This window comes from Postia placenta (genome assembly GCF_002117355.1).
Source record: "Postia placenta MAD-698-R-SB12 unplaced genomic scaffold POSPLAscaffold_18, whole genome shotgun sequence".
Taxonomy (NCBI): Eukaryota; Fungi; Basidiomycota; class Agaricomycetes; order Polyporales; family Adustoporiaceae; genus Rhodonia; species Rhodonia placenta.
Genome location: NW_020169849.1, coordinates 690,530 through 708,692, shown reverse-complemented (window position 1 = coordinate 708,692; position 18,163 = coordinate 690,530). Strand labels below are relative to the sequence as shown.

At 52.0% G+C, this 18,163-nt stretch overlaps 3 protein-coding genes across 3 annotated transcripts; 2 read left to right on the top strand and 1 right to left on the bottom strand.

The window, feature by feature from the left end:
* Window positions 1–432: 432 nt before the first annotated feature.
* Window positions 433–3,297, bottom strand: POSPLADRAFT_1185957 (hypothetical protein; the record flags this gene model as incomplete). Its single annotated transcript, XM_024489193.1, has 9 exons — window positions 433–746; window positions 805–1,463; window positions 1,513–2,002; window positions 2,060–2,260; window positions 2,319–2,535; window positions 2,599–2,757; window positions 2,812–2,859; window positions 2,913–2,964; window positions 3,137–3,297. The coding sequence occupies 9 exons, from the start codon at window positions 3,295–3,297 to the stop codon at window positions 496–498; spliced, it is 2,238 nt and encodes a 745-aa protein (XP_024334296.1). The 3' UTR covers window positions 433–495.
* Window positions 3,298–5,876: 2,579 nt separating this feature from the next.
* On the top strand, window positions 5,877–7,938 carry POSPLADRAFT_1061720 (hypothetical protein; the record flags this gene model as incomplete). The annotated part of the gene is made up of 10 exons (XM_024481418.1): window positions 5,877–5,963; window positions 6,027–6,137; window positions 6,190–6,318; window positions 6,373–6,535; window positions 6,590–6,673; window positions 6,735–6,831; window positions 6,889–7,015; window positions 7,065–7,419; window positions 7,470–7,713; window positions 7,767–7,938. The coding sequence occupies 10 exons, from the start codon at window positions 5,877–5,879 to the stop codon at window positions 7,936–7,938; spliced, it is 1,569 nt and encodes a 522-aa protein (XP_024334295.1).
* Window positions 7,939–13,780: 5,842 nt separating this feature from the next.
* On the top strand, window positions 13,781–17,950 carry POSPLADRAFT_1156707 (hypothetical protein; the record flags this gene model as incomplete). The annotated part of the gene is made up of 12 exons (XM_024487094.1): window positions 13,781–13,851; window positions 14,205–14,266; window positions 14,318–14,394; window positions 14,426–14,446; window positions 14,806–14,976; window positions 15,184–15,243; window positions 15,650–15,710; window positions 15,944–16,100; window positions 16,189–16,291; window positions 16,351–16,795; window positions 16,846–17,098; window positions 17,152–17,950. The coding sequence occupies 12 exons, from the start codon at window positions 13,781–13,783 to the stop codon at window positions 17,948–17,950; spliced, it is 2,280 nt and encodes a 759-aa protein (XP_024334294.1).
* Between the last annotated feature and the right edge of the window lie 213 nt (window positions 17,951–18,163).

Genomic DNA, 18,163 nt, shown 5'->3' with positions numbered 1-18,163 from the left:
CCGACCATCGGCGTCTGCGTCTGATCGAAGCACACTTACCGCTGCTATGCACAAGCACCCCGTTAATGCGGCTGGCTCCCGCTTTGGCGGTGGTCTGTGCGGCGAGCGCGCTGCAAACGGCCAGCGCAGCTGACTTTCCCAATACGACCAGGGGCCCATCGATGGCGTTGATGTTATTTTTGATTCGGAAGAACCGTAGCACGGACGACGCGATCGGCTCGTAAAATCCGCGCTTACTAAGCGCCGCATGGTGTCCGTCAACGCGCATGTTCCTTATCAGGCAACTCCCACTTACCCGAACCCATCCGGGGACTGACGGCGGCGACAGGGTCTGTCCTGTGCCGCCATGCCGCCAGGCAGAAACACGGCCGGTGTCTCTTGCATTCGGGGCCCTACTTTAGTCCGTAAGCAAGACATGCACACCAGTATTTTCACCTCTAAAAAAAGCCCGATTGCAGCACTACTACAGGATTCACCGACCCATGGCATTCTGTCTTAGTATGCTACCTTCGCAGTCAATCCCTCCAGCTCGCGCTCATAGCAGCGATGCTTGCTGACCGCCAACGCGAATGTGGAGATGAAGCCCTTGCTGTCTTGCTCGATCCTCAGAGTATCAGCGACGATCGACCCCGCGTCATAGGTCCCCGCGGTAACAACGCCGTACGAGTTCGTGACGGAGTTGCTCCTGAGATCATGGGCAAATTGCACTCCTGGAAGCTGGACAGCCTCGCGCAAGAAGGTCACTCCTGGGATTCAGATCAGCCTGGGGCCCCGTCGTAGCGGCAGCGAGATATGGCGACTCACCTTCACCCAGCGCACCGATCGCCTTGCAATGACCGAACGCCTCCCTAATCCAATGAACAGTCCTGCCGTTTTGCGCCAAGTTTTGCGCATGTTCGGGACCGCTCGGGATGATAAATGCATCGTACATCGTACTCCTTTGTCCCTCGAAGTGATGGTCAGCCCATACACCTACGCTAGATCCCGAGCCCTCCCCCTTCGGGTGGATCCATCCTCGTCTCGGCCCAATAATCCACGTCGTCGCCTGGCCTGCCTTGAATGCAGCCCTTAGGCCTTCGACCTCTGCCATGGAGAACCCATCAGCTAAGAGGATCGCAATCCTCCTCGAGACAATCGTCGGTTCCTTGGGCGCATAGTAAAGCTGGGACAATGTCGGTGTCGACTTTCCGTGATTTTGACGAGCAGGTCGATCTGGAACAATGCCGCCAACGTTGGTGGCCACTTCTCTAGCGAGGTCAAAGTCGATGTTGTTCAGGATTTTGGAGTATGTCTCGTACACAACGGGATCGTCGCAATGGCTGAGCTCGAAAGAGATGGCAGCAACGACGTGTGCTTTCTCGTGCGGAGCAAGAGAGTTGTAGAACAGCTGCGCCTGATCAAAGTATTCCTGGAACTTGTGACCACGCTCGCGCAGCTTGATACCTTGAACTGCCTGAGGGAAACTACGTCATGAAATTAGATTAGTAGAATAGCCCCCAGCAAACGACTGACTCAGCGTAGCCCCCCTCGCTCGTAGGTACCGGCCTTCCGATACCTTGACGGTTAGGCCAGTAATTGATACTGCCCTTCGTAATCTTGTGCCTGAGTTGCCCGTCTCGCTGGAAGTTGAGAACCGGACAGACAGGGCGGTTTATCGGAAGCTCTTGCCAGTTTACTCCGAGGCGCGTGAGCTGCGTGTCCAGGTAAGAGAAATTCCTGCCCTGGAGTAGAGGGTCGTTGCTGAAGCCGATACCGGGAACAACATGGGAAGTACAAAACGCGACTTGCTCCGTCTCCGGGAAATATTCATCGACCGTCCTGTTCAGCACCATCTCGCCGATAATCTCCAGAGGAATGAGCTCCTCGGGCCAAACTTTCGTCGCATCGAGAATATCGAATTCGAAGTCGTGCTCGCGCGCCTCCGGAATGGTCTGAATAGCAAACTTCCACTTCGGATAAGCACCTGTTGTAATCGCCTCTTCGAGGTCTTTGCGATGGAAATCTCGGGTAGGAGACATATAAACACCACGCAGTCGGCGGCGAAAAAGAAAACCCTCACCGGGATCCTGCCCAGCCAATTTCAGCGCCTCGTCCCACACCAGGCTATGAACGCCAAGCTCCGGTAGGAAGTGGAATTTCACGAAGTAACGCTCTCCTTTAGCGTTCATTAACATGTATGTATTGACGCCGAAACCTTGCATCATGCGAAGCGACCGAGGGATGCCGCGATCGGACATTACCCACATAATCATGTGCGCGGCTAATAGGAGATAATCAGCGACAAGGGACTCTAGCAATCTTACCAAAGAGAAACGCACACTCGGGCTGTAGTCCCACATAATCCCAAAAGTTGTTGTGCGCGCTTTGTCCTTGGGGCACCTCGTTGTGGGGCTCTGGCTTAACCGCGTGGACGAAGTCTGGGAACTTGATCGCATCTTGAATGAAGAAGACTGGAATGTCATTGCCGACTATATCCCAGTTTCCTTCCTGGGTGTAGAATTTGACTGCGAACCCGCGAACGTCGCGTACGGTGTCCTAGTTTCATGGGCGTCATATGTCAACACACACTGCAGTCTTGCAAGTCAGGAAGAGGCGTACAGCGCTTCCGCGAGACCCTTGGACAGTACTGAATCGCGCAAAGACCGGAGTTGTTCTCGAAGAGTCTGTCAAGACTGGCGCATACGTGTACTTGGCAGCGCTGTCGTTGTACACCTTGAAGTAGCCATGAGCGCCCACACCGCGAGCATGCACGACGCGCTAGTCGGGGGCACTTAAATCAAATGCAAAGTAACATGAAGCGCGAGTGTGTACCTCAGGGATCCGCTCGTGATCGAAACGGTGAATCTTCTCTCGGGCCATCTAACGAGCGATCGTAAGCAGATGGTAACCATCAGCGCAGGAACTGGACACACGTGGTCTTCCAGGAGAGATGGCCCGACAGTGCCATGGTCCTGCGCCTTGAGCCTAGAAAGGATTATACGTCAACACCGACGGTGTCTCGACCATGAGCAGAGGAAGCGGAAGCCTAAAGGCTGCATATATGCGCTAGATATCATACTAGATGGAGCATGCAGTGATATCCGACGGGGGAATGACCAAAGATGATTGTGATGTCAGCGAAATGGACCGTGCGCACCAGTTGTCGGTGTCGGAGACGAAGACACCATGGTCGTTTGTGAGCCCTTTTGTCGGCTTCGTGGACGGGTCGATTATGTCTCTTTGGAGGTCTGCGATCTTAGCGGTCTGCGTGGCAGCAGTGAAGACCTGCATAGCGGCGTTCGTAATTGCACTGGTCATTGTGGAGGACGAGGGAAAGGGAGATGGACGAGAAAATGAGAAAAGCCCCGGTATTTATGAGCCCGTCGAGATGGACAGCACGTCATTGACAGGTAGTGGGCTATGATGAAAGGAAGACGACGACGTCATTGGGCATCCTCGTCCATTTCCGGTAAGCCTCCTGCCTTACTTGGATGAACCGCATAGAGGGCCCTGCTCTGTCGTACCGAAATGATCACCCACCCAGGACCCGTTGTATCCACACGCGATGACCAGTAAAGATTTTGCGCCACTGATTCCCTGTCGTGGCTTCTCTACATGGCACTGAGTAGCGATGTCAGTGCAACAGCGACCGAACAATGCTCAAAAATAGTGACTTCGGATAAAATCATTTCACAGCCCCTATATAGGCTCCGCTGATGACACAAAATCGACTGACGAGCAACAGTCTCCATATCATGCTCAAAACATTGGCTCTGAGACAAAAGCTCAGAACATGGCTGGCAGCATGAGCACACTTGTGATGCCTATCCACGGCGGTGCGTTGGCCGACGTGGATTACCAGCTATGACATCTACAACAAACCGTTAAACAGTCATGAGACGATCGCAGATTAACAACTTCCACGCACCAAGTACATCCGTAGCACGCGATACTGGTACAACCCCAAGCTGGCATAGGGTCGTCGAACAAGGATTTTGTCGAGAGAAGCATACAAATCGCGGGCCTTTTATACCATTATATCTGTCACAAGATGTCTAGATAGCAGCCACTTCGCAATGATGCCGTCTACATGAGTATGAAAGGTCAGCAGATGCCTATCAAAACTGTGTAGTTTCAGGACATCATCAGAATCAGAATTTGAATAAAGGCATTCGTTCCCTGAGAGAGCTACCAAACTGTAGAACGCGACAAGGATTGCGACGGTTGTCGAAATGAACGATCGACGCGCGACAGGAAACCAGACACAGACTCGTGGGAGAATACGGCATGCTGGGCGCTTATGAACTTGACTCCAACGACTTCGAACGAGTTTGTTCTTGTTGCTTGCTGTGTGCCGGATTCTATGGCTTGGATGGCATTCGATGCCATCCTCATCGAGTTGCTCGACGACCTAACGATATTGCACTTCGCAACATGGGCAGTGCCTGACAACGTAGCGTGCTTTCCCCGCTGGCAATCAAGTCGAGCGATGTTTGCAAGCTTCGGTGAGCATTTGGTTGATGAGTCGGCACAGGGATGAAACACCTGGTGGGCTGCAATATACATTTATAACACTACACATACCCCTGATTGACTACCGGCTTGGAGTGCGCATGGCACGTAGACGTGAATGCGCCACAGTCCTGTGGTGCATTTTACGTCTGCGCGTAGTGCAAGCAAGCCTTGGGGTCATCGTATGTGTGGCTTAATCTTATGCAACACTTGCCAACACAGGCTGTGCGATGAGAAGCACGCTAGAGAGACCAACACATTGTTCCAGCCGATTACAATGTACCCGTGGCAACGTACGACATGGGACCCTGCATATATGCGTTGCGCTACGTAGATGTCCCGAGTGTCGCGTATCGTGTCTCGTCTTCCCTTGTCATCACTCGAGACACATTACGCGCCAGCTGCTTTTGTATTTATGTTTTGAGTACTGACGTCGACCAATTATGCCGCAAATATCGCACCCAATCGGGCTTCATACGGAGGACAACGTCGACATGCAAATCTATCTTGTGCTGGTACGTACGTGTCTCCCGCTAATATACAATTGCCGTACTCACTCGTACTCGGCGATGACCTAACAGGCTTGTCAGTGCTCAAAGGTGCACCAATACGTTGCGACAACTGCCCGCACATCCCAATGTATTGGCAGCACAAATAAATATGTTCGAGCCGGTCTAATGACATGGAATCAACTGGACACAGGTTTGAATTCAACAAGAGCTTATGAACTCCTAATGCGTTCTGTGTTTGCTGCCACGATAGGCCCTCCCTGGATTCGCAGCTTCCTCTGGTATGTGCAACCAGTTGAAGTCTCTCCTATCTTTCTAATGTTATGATACGTAGTGGCGTCCACAGATGTACTGGATGCGACTCCGCAGCCGCTGTACGTACAGCTGATTTGATTTGTTACGCATTTTGAGGGTATCAATAACACAACTGTTGGTGGCTTGATGCGATAACGGTTGTGCTGCCGTGATTCAGCAGTTTTTGCGGGACCCTTGCCCTTGGCTGTGGGAGTAAATGCTGCACCCTTGTACGATATCAGGGTGACGTTGGAAATGTCGTGCTCACTTCTCACATGTCCCATCTGTACCGAGATGTGATACAGGTGAGGGACCCAAAGCCGGACAAGCATAACTTAGACAATGATCGGGTGCCTTGCATATCTTCCATATCATGCCGAAGGATCAGCGCACTCCACGAGGACCCAGCATCTTGAATGCAATGATGCGCTACAGCTGCCAATGTGAAAGCGAATCCAGACTAGCCTTTTTTTCGGACAGGTCAAATACACCAATATCAGCCAGGTGCGATTCGTTCTCCCTCTCGGTCGTTTCCCCTGCCCATCTCTGTTCCCGTCCTTTACAGCGAGAGAGAAAACGGCGATGAGCTCGGACCTGCTGATATATGCGCTGACTGCGTCAACAGCACTTTACCTGATTGCGCTCCTGAGGGCAATCTCTGATCAAAAAGTGCGTATCCCAGTGACCGCCCCATCAACCCCATCTCGCTATCAATCTGACTGAATGCTGTAGCTGCGCGCAATACCGACTGTAGGCGGATCGTCTCTGCCTATCCTATACCACTACTCTATCGTGCGGAATATATCACGGATTGCTTCCATCAGTCGAGAAGGATACAACAAGGTATGTGCATGCTCAATGGTATATATTTGGTGCATTTCAATACAGCGGCCAGTACCGCGGCAGACTGTTCAAATACGCAGAGCCAGCGGGCTGGCGTATCATAGTAACCAATCCTCAACACATCGAGGAAATTGCAAGGGCGTCTGATGATGTTCTCTCCCTCGCCGAGTCTGTCAACGATGTCGGTAGCCTTTCATGGTCTGTTTCGTTAAAACAATTCTCATGGTATGTCCAGATGACGCAGATTGTCTACACCATGGGACCGGAGATACACCACCATCAATGGCACAATGCGCTCATACGAGGCCAGCTCACACGCAATATCAATCGCTTCTTCCCGGAGATGCACGATGAGCTGGTCACCGCAGTGAGCGAAGAGATATGTGTTGAGGATAGCTGTAAGTTATACTCATCCCGCGCAAATAGCTCGGACTGACGCACATTACCGACAGCTTGGAAGGAAGTTGGGGTGAAGGATTCGTTCATCAAAGTAGTCTGCAGGACCAGCAATCGCGTTTTTGTTGGTTTACCAATGTGTAAGACTTGCCACTTTCGTTCGCCCGTTGCCTTCTCTGATGGTCTTCGACACACGTCTAGGCAGGAACGCGGATTACTGCGACCTCAACGAAAGGTTCACTATGGACGTAGTCAAGGGGGCGTTGGTCCTCAAACTCTTCCCTGCGCTTCTTAGACCGTGAGTATTGATTGAAAAGTCTGGGGCATTTCAAGTCATGAATTGGCCGCATTACAGCCTCATAGCACGCTTCTGCACCAATGTACCTACAAACATCGACGAGGGTATAGTCCACCTTGGACCCGCTATACTCGAGCGTTTGGGCAAGCACGGTGAATTAGGAGACAAGTGGACAGATAGACCTGTAAGCATGTCGGGATGACCTATGTGACTGATGCTCACGGTCGCTGCAGAACGACATGCTGCAGTGGCTCATTGACAATGCGCCGCCCCATGAACGATCAGTTCGTCCCCTCGTGTTGCGCATCTTGTCTGTCAACTTCGCAGCTGTCCATACGACTACCACGGCAAGTCAAAACCGTCCCATTTCAAGCCCGCTTGCTGATTGTTCTGTTTGGGTTCGCTCTTGGACCTTGGCATTGCAGATTCTTACACAAATCATGTATCACTTGGCGGCGTACGTGGATCCGCTCAGAGCAGAAGTCGAGGCAGTCATTCAAGAGGAAGGCTGGACAAAGTCAGCCATCGACAAGATGTACAAGATCGACAGCTTCGTGAGGGAGGTCCTGCGGATGTCGACATCCAGTTGTATGTACTGCATTTTTTGGGTGCGCCGCCTCAGCTGATAGCCCTGACAGCCTCTGTAAATCGCAAGGCCCTCAAGGACTTCGTGCTGTCTGATGGGACAGTGATTCCCGCTGGAAGCAATGTCGGCGCAGGCTCGTACCTCCGACACTTCGACGACGCCATTTACGAAGATGCCAGTGTTTTTAATCCGTGGCGTTTTTGCCTCAAGCGCAGCGAGGATCAGTCGGGCACGAAGGGCCTGATAGTCAACTTGGGTCCAGATTTCCTCCCATTTGGGCACGGGAAGCATGGATGGTGTGTGTTCCCGCAGGCCCACCACGCTGCTTCGTCATTGATGAGATTGCCAGTCCTGGTCGGTTCTTCGCGGCAGTGGAGATGAAGGCGATTTTAGCCCATGTTGTGGTGACATATGATGTGAAGATGAAGGAGGATGGCGCACTACCGTCTTCTAGGTGGATCTTCACGGCGCTGATCCCTGACCAGAAGGCCAAGGTCTTGTTTCGGAGACGTCAAAGCTAGGCCTCCGCACCAGAGCATAGATCCACGCATCTCACACCGTGGTAACTCACTGTCACCACTCCAGTGCCGATGAGGAAGGGTTAACATCGAGGATATCAAGGTCAAATACTCCTATATTCCGAAGCGCGCGAGTGATTTGCTCCTAATTGATTTATGCTTTTCATACTTTTCTTCTACAGCATTCTATCTGACCTTCGAGCAGCTTGAGATCATCGAGCGACGACAAGATAGTCCACCCACGACAAACTAGGCCGGACAGCAAATTTGAGCGAGAGACTCATGCTTGGCGCTTTATACAATCTATCGTCCAGAGCTCTATATAGACAGTAAGACATCTATGAATGCCAGACCCGAACGGGCCGGAGTTTTGAAATGCACTCAGCTTAGGAATGGAAAAGAACAAATCGAGATTCCAGAGTCACCGTCATCCGATGTCTGCATGGTGCCAGACGTGCTTTTGACATTGTACAATATCAACTCGGAGTGGCTAGTACCCGTGCCCATAATTTGCTTGAAGTCGTCGCTGGTGCAGTCCTTCATGCCTCGGGAAACTGAGAGACTATGAGCCTGGGTCGGAGTGCAAGATGACCAACAGCGGATGAGCCTATAGGGGTGTTTGACGTCGTCCCAGAAGACAACAATATATTTTGAACTGACTGGATACTTCAACGAGCACGATCCATCAATACTGTGTCATACTGGGTAGTCGGCAAGCCCTCAAGACGGCACGCCAATGATGAGCAGGCGTTTAAGTCTCGGAATGGAATGTATTTCCCACACGCGCATTGTTACTGGCCAGCTTGTTACTTCGAACTCATCCGCGCCCGCAACGCTGACTTGAACAGAAGTTGATTCTCAGACGTGCAATAGCCTGTCAATCCACATGCTACGAGTATGTAATGCTGCACTACCAATGCCTTTCAAGGCATCTGGCCTCAGGGTAACACAACGGTCAGGCACGGGACGTAGAGTTTCTGGCACGCTTAGCTCTGACTTCAGCACGGCCATCAGCGTAAGCCATGTTCAATGTTAATGTTGTCGAGCATCTACATGATGACCCTTGCGGCTCAGCGTCCACCTCAATATGCCAACTCCATCACCACCTTCGATGCATCTCGTCTTGATTCAAGCGACGTCATCACACTATATAGGCTGGGAACCCAAGTCTGGGACCGCAAGATGTTGGCCCGTCGCACAGAACCAACAGTGGGGGGATCATGGTGGAATTCGCGGGTCCACGCTCCAGATCGCAAGGCAGGGAACGGCGCTCTCACGCAGCTGTTCGCCCTGGCTGAGTAGTGCTACTTCAACGGGAACCAGTCAATTGCCGCATGAAACGAAAGGCTGGCTCTACTACTATAGGCCTCCCTCTCGTCCTCCCACTACTGGCGAAGTCCGTTGCCGACTCCTCCCTCCTACAGGCGAGCTCGACTTTGCTTCCGGCACTGATCTCTCTCTGCGTTCCGGCCACTTACCGTACGCCATACGTCTGATGGATATCGCAACGAGGATCAATTACCGTATGCTTGCCAATGTCCTGCTGAGAGACCAGCTGGTATCCCAGGACCTCTTGGAACGTTGCAAGAAACAAACAGATGTACACTTCGTTCGCCGCACGTCTCAACAGTTTTTCTTTCACATCGAGGACCCGTTCATACTAAATCTCTCCAACTCCACATTCACGCCGTATGTTTGGCTAGACGAGGACTTAGTTCGAAGTCCACGTTTGCGCGATCAGTGGCGGGACAGCAGGAAACATATGCCCAGCCCAACGTACACCGGTGAGCGTGCAAAAACGACGGGTGGACCTGCATATTAACTCCTCCTTGGTGTATAGGCCAAAAACTCTGTCGCTTCGAGCGATCTACGCTTCCAAAACATGCGAAAAAACGAGTCGTAGTATTGCGTGTCCTGGAGATCGTCGAGCCAATACGTCCCGCCATACCGGACTACGATGGTCACTTCAAACCACCCGTGGAAGGCGCCTTGCTTCAGAGAGGCCGAAAGCCGGTTTCCATAGATCTTGACGGTGTTCAGTTCAAGGGTGCTTCTAATCCATTGAAGGTGCTGTACGATCGAGCGTACAGTCCACAAACCGATATTGTATCATGAAAATGCGATGGATCTCTTACTAGATGTGGCTTGTGCCACTACGAAGGACGAGACGTTCACGAGAAGCAAGAGGCCATGGTAAACGCAGCGAACCCCCCGGCCTCCGAGGACGTTTCCATGGATTGTTTTCGGCGCAAGTCATGGGATGATGTAGCTGATAAGCCTGCTCACGACTAGCTCCAACAATGAATACATGTATCATCGCTTACACGCCATGAGGGCCATGGGCCCAACAAGGACTTCACTGTCTTGTGTCGAAGCACCAAGTAGTCTCGGGCCAGCGAGGGCGTAATATGAGGTACAGTACCCAGAGCTGCGCATGTGAACTATAGTGGAGTATCAATAATTTACACGATGGAATGCGAGAAAGGCTCCAGACAGTAAAGAACTCTGACCGATTTGGATGGGGGTGATTCCATGCGGCCAGTTATATGGGCGCTTGCAAACTCGATGACGACTTGTGCTACACCAATCTTCGTTTGGACTCTGTGACTTGAATAGCACTCGATATAATTCTCTTCGAGTTGCTCAACAGTCTAGCTTTTCGCACTGGTAGTCAAGTTGAGCGGTATTTGCAGGCCTCGATAAGGATTTAGTTGAAGAGTCGGCATAGGGATGAAACGCCTGGTGAGCTACAATATACATCTATACCGCTGCATATACCCCTGATTGACTACCGGCTCGGGCTGCACATGGCACGTAGACGTGAATGCGCCACAGTCCTGCGGTGCATTTTACGTCTGCGCGTAATGCAAGCAAGCCTTGGGGTCACGGTATGTATGGCCCAATCCTGTGTTATACAGGTTGTCCGCGATGAGCTGCACTTTAAAGAGACCAACATGTCGTACCAGCTGCATATGATGCGCTCGCTGTAATGTACGGCATGGGTCCCTGCATAGATGTTTTGGCGACACAGAGATGGTCCCGAGTGTCGCGTGTCGTGTCTTGAGGGCGCACCATCTTCCCTTGTCACCATGCTAGACGCATCATGCACTAGCTGCTTTTTTGTATGTTTTTTTGAGTACTGACGTCGGACTACACGTCGCGTTGCTGCCTGTTTGTTGTGCAGCTGCGCGAGGTCGCTGTGCGGTGGCTGTGTTCAATGTGATGTGGCATAATTCAGAGTAGTCCACGCTCGTTAACGCTACGTGCAATTGCGTGCCGCGTGCTCCGCCCGTGTTGCGTTGTTTGACGGTGACGGAACATGCATTCTACACGGATCCGGATTAGCCGTGCCATTCGACGATGCGAATGCACCACAGCGCTGCGATGCGTGGATTCCTCAGAGCTGTGGGAAGTGCAAATCCACGTCTATCAAGACTGGATGATTTTGTGCTGTGTCTACATCCTGCTGAGACGTCCTAAGAAGGTATGTCCCCATGCTCTGAAGCTTGAAACCCGGCAAACTCGTTCTGAAATGCAGAAAAATGCGGTCTACAGTTCTTCCTTTGTATCCTCTTTGTTTATTTACACATATATGATGTTCACCCTCCCCATATAAAATGGATCGTGATATTTCAGGTCTGCTTGTAGGAGACAAGTCTCTGCTAAGCCTATCCTGTCATTGGGTTCTACCTATGGTTTCCCCTTTCTCACGTCTTGCCATACGGACCCTGTTTTCTATTCGCGGGTTTCGGGTCCTGTCTGTGCACGGCCTTCTTGGTTGGTCTCGGCTCGGCTCGGCTCGGCGCTCGTGCCGCGTCTTGCTTATACGCTCACTCTTGTGCTACCTGCTAATTCTCCGCCTCAGCTCTATAATAGCGTTCCGCCACCACTCTTGTATCCTCAATCAAAAGGATGGCACGGTCGCGCATCTTGTACATATAGGCCGCAGTTGCTCCCTAAACATTCGCAGTGCCTGACATCGCTTTCACGTAGCATTATGCTATGCCCTATGCGTCTGGGTTCACATGAATACGTCACGGTCAAGCTTATAGACGCTGGCATGTTGCGCGCTTGCCCATGTCGTCTTCATATGCCGACCCCGTGGAGACGGCGCTGAGTCGTACCTGCTGACCCCAGTCCATCTAGCATTGACACTGTCCAGATACAATCTCAGCTCCATCTCCCGACTATTATCCGTACATTTTTCCAGGTCAATCTCCTTTGACTTTCACTGATCCTTTCTTATCGCGTTGTACGTAAGTGCCGCCTCGCGTTTCTGCCCACGAGGTTCGCTGTTTGGGGTGGGATCAGGGAGCAGGGTAGTCCCCTGGGTGGCATGATGATGAATTCATGTTGGTGAGTAGCTTCGTGTGTATAATATGTCGTGGCCGAAGGCGGTGTCGCGCGAATGTCTCGCACGAGTCTGTAGCCGTGGTATGCAATCGCACGCACGTCGAGGCGCATTCCATGACTAGATGTCATGTACGCCTACGCTTCAGCTACTGTGACGCTATTATGTTCGAGCTTGCGGGGCTATGGATTCTCTTATGGTGGTGGAGATGTATATTGAACCTTTCCCGAACGTATGCCGCTGCGAGGCTACGATATTCATAGTATGAATTACGACGAGGATTTTGAGCAGATCATCTCAATGATGATTCCTCTTGCTTCGCGTTATCTTGTTGATCCGTGGGCTCTCTTCCCTTTGATTGTGAACCCGGGTGTTGTTTCAGAAGGACTTGGCCCATTCCCTTTTGTGCAGGCCCGTCGCCTCATGCGGCTATGCCAATTGCCGGTTCAGCCCTCATGCGAGCGCTGTTCGTCTTAGATTAGTATTCGGAGCATAAACAGCCCGAAAGTATGATGGCATGATATGACTTCAAGGTTACTCTGCCTGGATTGTTGTCGCAATCTACGCTGAGCCTAGGATATTCACGTCATCACGTTCGAAGCGCACTGCAGTGCAGAACTTTTACTCCTGTGACGACCGAGGACCATCCACTTGAATATGCTGTCCTTTGGTCGTGTACGTGAGTAATTATGACGCGGTGGTTACACGTTACTAGACTGACGATGCTGAGAGATTAATCTATTCATACACGACGCAGCTGACGCAGGCACAGATGGATCGCTGTTTGCCGGTGGCGCCGATAGCTATCATCATCCTTGTTCAGTTCATCATGGTTCATCAAGTCAGTCAAAAATCCATTCTTTTCATATTTATCCAATGGTACTCTTGTAACAGCTGAGTATGTCGTGATTTACCATCACGTTCTCAGAACATTCTTGTTTTTGGTTCTCATCAAGGTAGCTCTGCGCTGCTACTATGCTCGCTTGATCCTTCACCAGTGGGCATCCAGGTGTGATCGCATTCAATCTAATTTATCTCAATCATCTGCCAATAGTGCTTATGTTCACATGCCCGATGTCATTGTCTGATTATCATTTATGGTCATCTTTCGCTTCTGAAGGATGTCATCTAGTACCTATTGGACTGCCAGGTCCACATACGCAACTTGCGTAGCAGATAGTATGACTCGAAGGTGCACAGTGCTCTCTAATGTCCTCCGTGATATTCAATTAACACTGCTTGCATGTGTTGGGTTACACGTGTGTAGAGTGCGGACACAATTAGAAAGCAGGATATATCATGATCTGTTCAACATCCAGGCACATCCTCCGTTCAGATCCCTTCTTGTACCTGTCTGGTTCAGGGATTTCCAGGCAGGGATGCAGTCTCTAACAAGCAGTTAGGCGCCATAGTGGCTAGAATCTATATATATATATGCGGTATGGGCAAGCAGCAACAGCTCACCTCACATTTCCTTTTCACCCTAGAGACACCATGCCCGGCTCCATGTTAGATCTGCAAGATACGATTGGCTTCGCGTTGATTGGCGCCATACTTGCATCGACGTAGGCCTCTGGCTGACTCCTTCCCCGCGTAGTCGACTGACATGTAGCGCTCTAGTTTATACGGACTATCGATAGCGCAGACCGTGTTTTACTTCAAAAAGTATCCCGGTGATAGAATCTCATTGAAAATGCTGGTAATCACGACTCTTGTATCAGTTACGACATGCTGCTAAACTACAACTGCATTCGCAGGTCATATTCCTCCTGTTAGGAAATGTTTCTCATGGTATATTAACGAGACCGCTGACGCGGAAGCACCAGGCTTGTCGATACTGCCAAGGAGGTGGTCATTGCCCAGGTCACTAAACGTGTTCGTCTGGATGATATAAGCGATCGCTTACGCCTCCCCACAGGATGCATTTTTCTATCTTATTCAAGTTCATGGTAACCCCCTCTATCTTGCTGAAGTACCGAGGTATGTTCTTTGTCGTTGACATGGCTCTCAAATGACGCAATCGCGCTGCAGGTCGTTCGGGGCATGTGTTTCCTGTCTTCTCAATAAAGCCCACACTAACAGCAATACAGGCCTGGGTCGTTCTCTCCGTGAGTCTATGTGATTTGATGTATTCTCCAGTCGGTCACGACGATTGCCAGGGTATAGCAGTCTTTCTTGTTCAAGGGTCTGTACTTTATCCTTGCATCTCACACTCCTGACGACGTGCTGAGGTCCGACCGTCAGGTTCTACATTAGCAATATCTGGATCGGTGAGCGGTACACTGCCTTCATACTCCTCATGGATAAACATCGCTTTCCGCAGTGATGAATTTGGGAAGGTATAGGCTCCTGTTCACAATCGCTGCAGTGAGTGCCCGCATCCGCCAGCATCTCACAGGCCGTTTGTTTACCTAGAGATGTAGACAATACTCATTTTGTTATGTTTGGGTACAGTACCTTTCTTCATTACAATACCGAGTCATAAACTGACGTTGAATGATTTTGAGGCGGCAACCTAGGTAGGCCTGCCCGCACTCAAACGCTCCGTTACACTTTCTCATGTCGATGCACAACAGCCTCAGTACACGACATGTAAGAAAATATCTAGAAGCGCGGACAAACTTCTGAACATCGAACTGTATCGCAGATACAACACGGACACGATCGGAGCGGCACTAGCTGGCGTCATAGTATGTGGCCCTGACAAACCGGACGTTTCAGATTGTAACCCGATGCTCAACAGTCCCCCACGCTCATCGAGATATCTGCTGCTTTGGCAGCCGACCTTTACATCGCAACAATCTTGTGCTACACCTTACACGACGCAAAACGCGGGTTTTCATCGTATGTAACCCGTCGTCTCAGTCTTCGAAGCGCCGTTCCTGATCATGCTGTAGAACCGAATCATTGCTTTCGAGACTTATCACTTACGCTGCGTCGCGTGGCCTTACACTATGGTACGCCTTGCGGCTACTCACAGACCTTGTCTGACACTAGTCATCTCGCGCGCGGGCCTCATTGTCCAGTGTACTCCAGATCGCTCAGCTTGTACTCGTACGCACACACTGTAAGGCACTCAAATGCCGAAATCTGATCGCGCTCTTCAGTACATCAGGTCGTATGAAACAGGGAATGAGGCGCTTCTTTTATGTTCATGGACCCAGAGCACATGTACGAGACCCATGCATGCGCGAGGTGCGGCTGCTGACCTTTGCTTACAAGTATATGTGAACTCCCTACTTGCGGCGTGAGTTCTTTGTCTGCTGAGCCCAGCCCCGCTGACCTAGCATGGCAGACTCAACGCACGAAAGCATCTGCGCGATCTGCCCGGTCGCACGTCTTCGACGTTATCGGCCTTTGCAGCGTTCCAGGAATCTGGACTACAAGATGTGCAGGATTCACACAATCAGGAGTGTGCGTGAAGGTACGTGATGCGATTTACTTCTCCTGAGTTGACTCGGGGGAGCCCGACATCACGCATTCCCTCAGCCTGAGCCCCGGCCCGTCAAGGAAGTCGGGTTTTCCCTAGTCAGACCGTTATTACGCGATCTGTCCGGGATAGAATGAATGTCACGTGGGTGAATCCGGGAGTCAACAAGGCTACATGCCGTTGATGAGAATACCAGTGGATATAGAACAAGTGACTTGACCGTCCAGAAATTATCGAACGCGCGTTGCGCATGCTGTCTTATGAGGTTGTCGATGCATCTTCTGGTATAAGGCCTTCTAAAGCAGGGATTGGGCATTCTGATGTGTCCCGCTGTGTTGACCCATTGGGCCTCGTGACATACTGCAGGAAGACCAACGACTTGCTGTACGCCGCCAATCAAATACAAATTTGAAGGGATGCGCGCTGCTTGCGTTTATTTGTGCACACGCGTGATCTGCCGGGTGGCGGGAAGACGGCGGCACAGCCTCCGTGATCAGATCAATGCGCTCACCGTCACCGTCACTAGTACTGTCGCTTCGCGGCGGATGTCTGTCATCATCAATATTGATGACAGCGTGAGAGCACCATATCCAAGGCCAACATGGGCACAGTGCCTTGAATTGTAACCTACGAGCCCTCAGTGCACGACTCTGGCGATACCCTTATTCTTCGACCTGCTGGCGGCCACATAGACAGCCCTCTCCCTGCTTCGTTCGGCCACACTCTCCTTCGTCGCCCGAATCGGCTCTCAAAATTTCCCTGGTCGGCGTGCGATCTCTGCGTCCGTATGGTACATTCTGCGCACCGAGGTTCCCGGAGAACCATCTGCATCCTCCTCCTGCTGGTCCGATTCTCTCTTGCCACGCTCACGAACCGGACCATCGATGATTCCAACGGGGACTCGGTAACGGGGCTTCAGCCGGTCTTTGCACCCGCATCTGGCGCATGGCACACGGGGCAGACTTGCCCAAGTTGCTTGGTACAGCCAGATGAGAATCAAGTCTTCGATCACACATGGCACGGTGTCACCGCATCACCTCCAGATCCTTCACCTAGAAATGTCACTCTCACATTCAGTGGTGAAGCATTCTCCTCTTTCCTCTCAAATATCTTGCTGAAGATGTCGCAGGCACAGCGTTATGGGTGTTCTGCGTGATCCCGAACTACGTCGAGTGGGCGACAACCTTCGCGAACCTCAGCTTTGAACTGGATGGACAGCCTGTGGGAACATACTCGCACATTCCTAGTCAATCTGAAGCACTGCAATACAATGTCTCTGTCTACAGCAACACCGCGCTAGAGAACGCGGAGCACGAATTCGTTATGACTGCCCGCCGTGACGTCAATGCGTCATTTCTGGCTTTCGACTGGGCCATGTATACGTCAGTGCAGTTCAATTCTCCCAGGGCAAATTCGACTGATGATCGTCTTGCAGATATGACTCTGATATCGTCAAGACTTCGCAGAGCTCCTCGGCAACAACAAGTACCACAAGTACCGCCTCCGCGACCACCTCTCCCTCACCAACCGCGATCACTTCAGCCGCATCGAATCCGCCTGTAGGCGCCATTGTAGGCGGCGTAGTCGGCGGTGTCGGCGCGCTCCTTATTATTCTTGTTGCCTTCCTCTTCTGGCGTTGCCGCCGCCACAGAATCAGGAGCGCGCACGTTCATCAAGCGCTAGATGACGGACAGGAGCATAAAAGCGAGTCGGGATCCACCGAATCGAACTCAGGGCGCCTCACGCCCACGCAGTACATGTTGCGCGCCGCGCCTGCCGAGCTCCCGTCCTCCATCTCCACGGCCGCCTCCCCATCCGATACGGCATACCCCGGGGCCACGGACACGGGCACGCTCGGCAGTTCGGCGATGCTCTCGTCGCCCGCGTTGGGAGCAGCCGCCGTCGCCACCGGCCCAGGCGGACGTAGGCGCACCAAGGCGGCACAGCGGCGCGAGGAGCTCTCGCGCCAGATGCGCGACATCGAGGCCCACGTTGCGGACCTGCGGCGGCGGCAGACGCAGCAGACCGCGCATCCACATGCTGCTGTGGCCAGGCGGCATGAGGGCAGCGGGAACGTGGCGCCTGTGCCGTACGACGACTCGGACCTGCGGCGGCAGATCGAGGCGCTGCAGCTGGAGGTGGAGCGACTGAGGCTGGAGTCGGCGAGCGCGCACGAAGCACCGCCGCCCGCGTACGAAGAAGAGCCCGCATGGGATGAGCATGGGGAGCCATGAAGGAGACGGCGTCGTCTTATTTGTAATTTATCACACTTTAGCCCTTCTCGGTGATCATCTAATTCAAAATTTATGTTCCGCTGCGAGAAGCTCCCCTGGCTCAGATCGACCCCTTGCTTTTTCGCCGACCGGAAGCCGTCTATAGAAGGTAGCCCATCCTTCAAATCTGATCGGATAGCTGAGTATGGAGTAGCTCCTTTCCTCGGCGCCTCT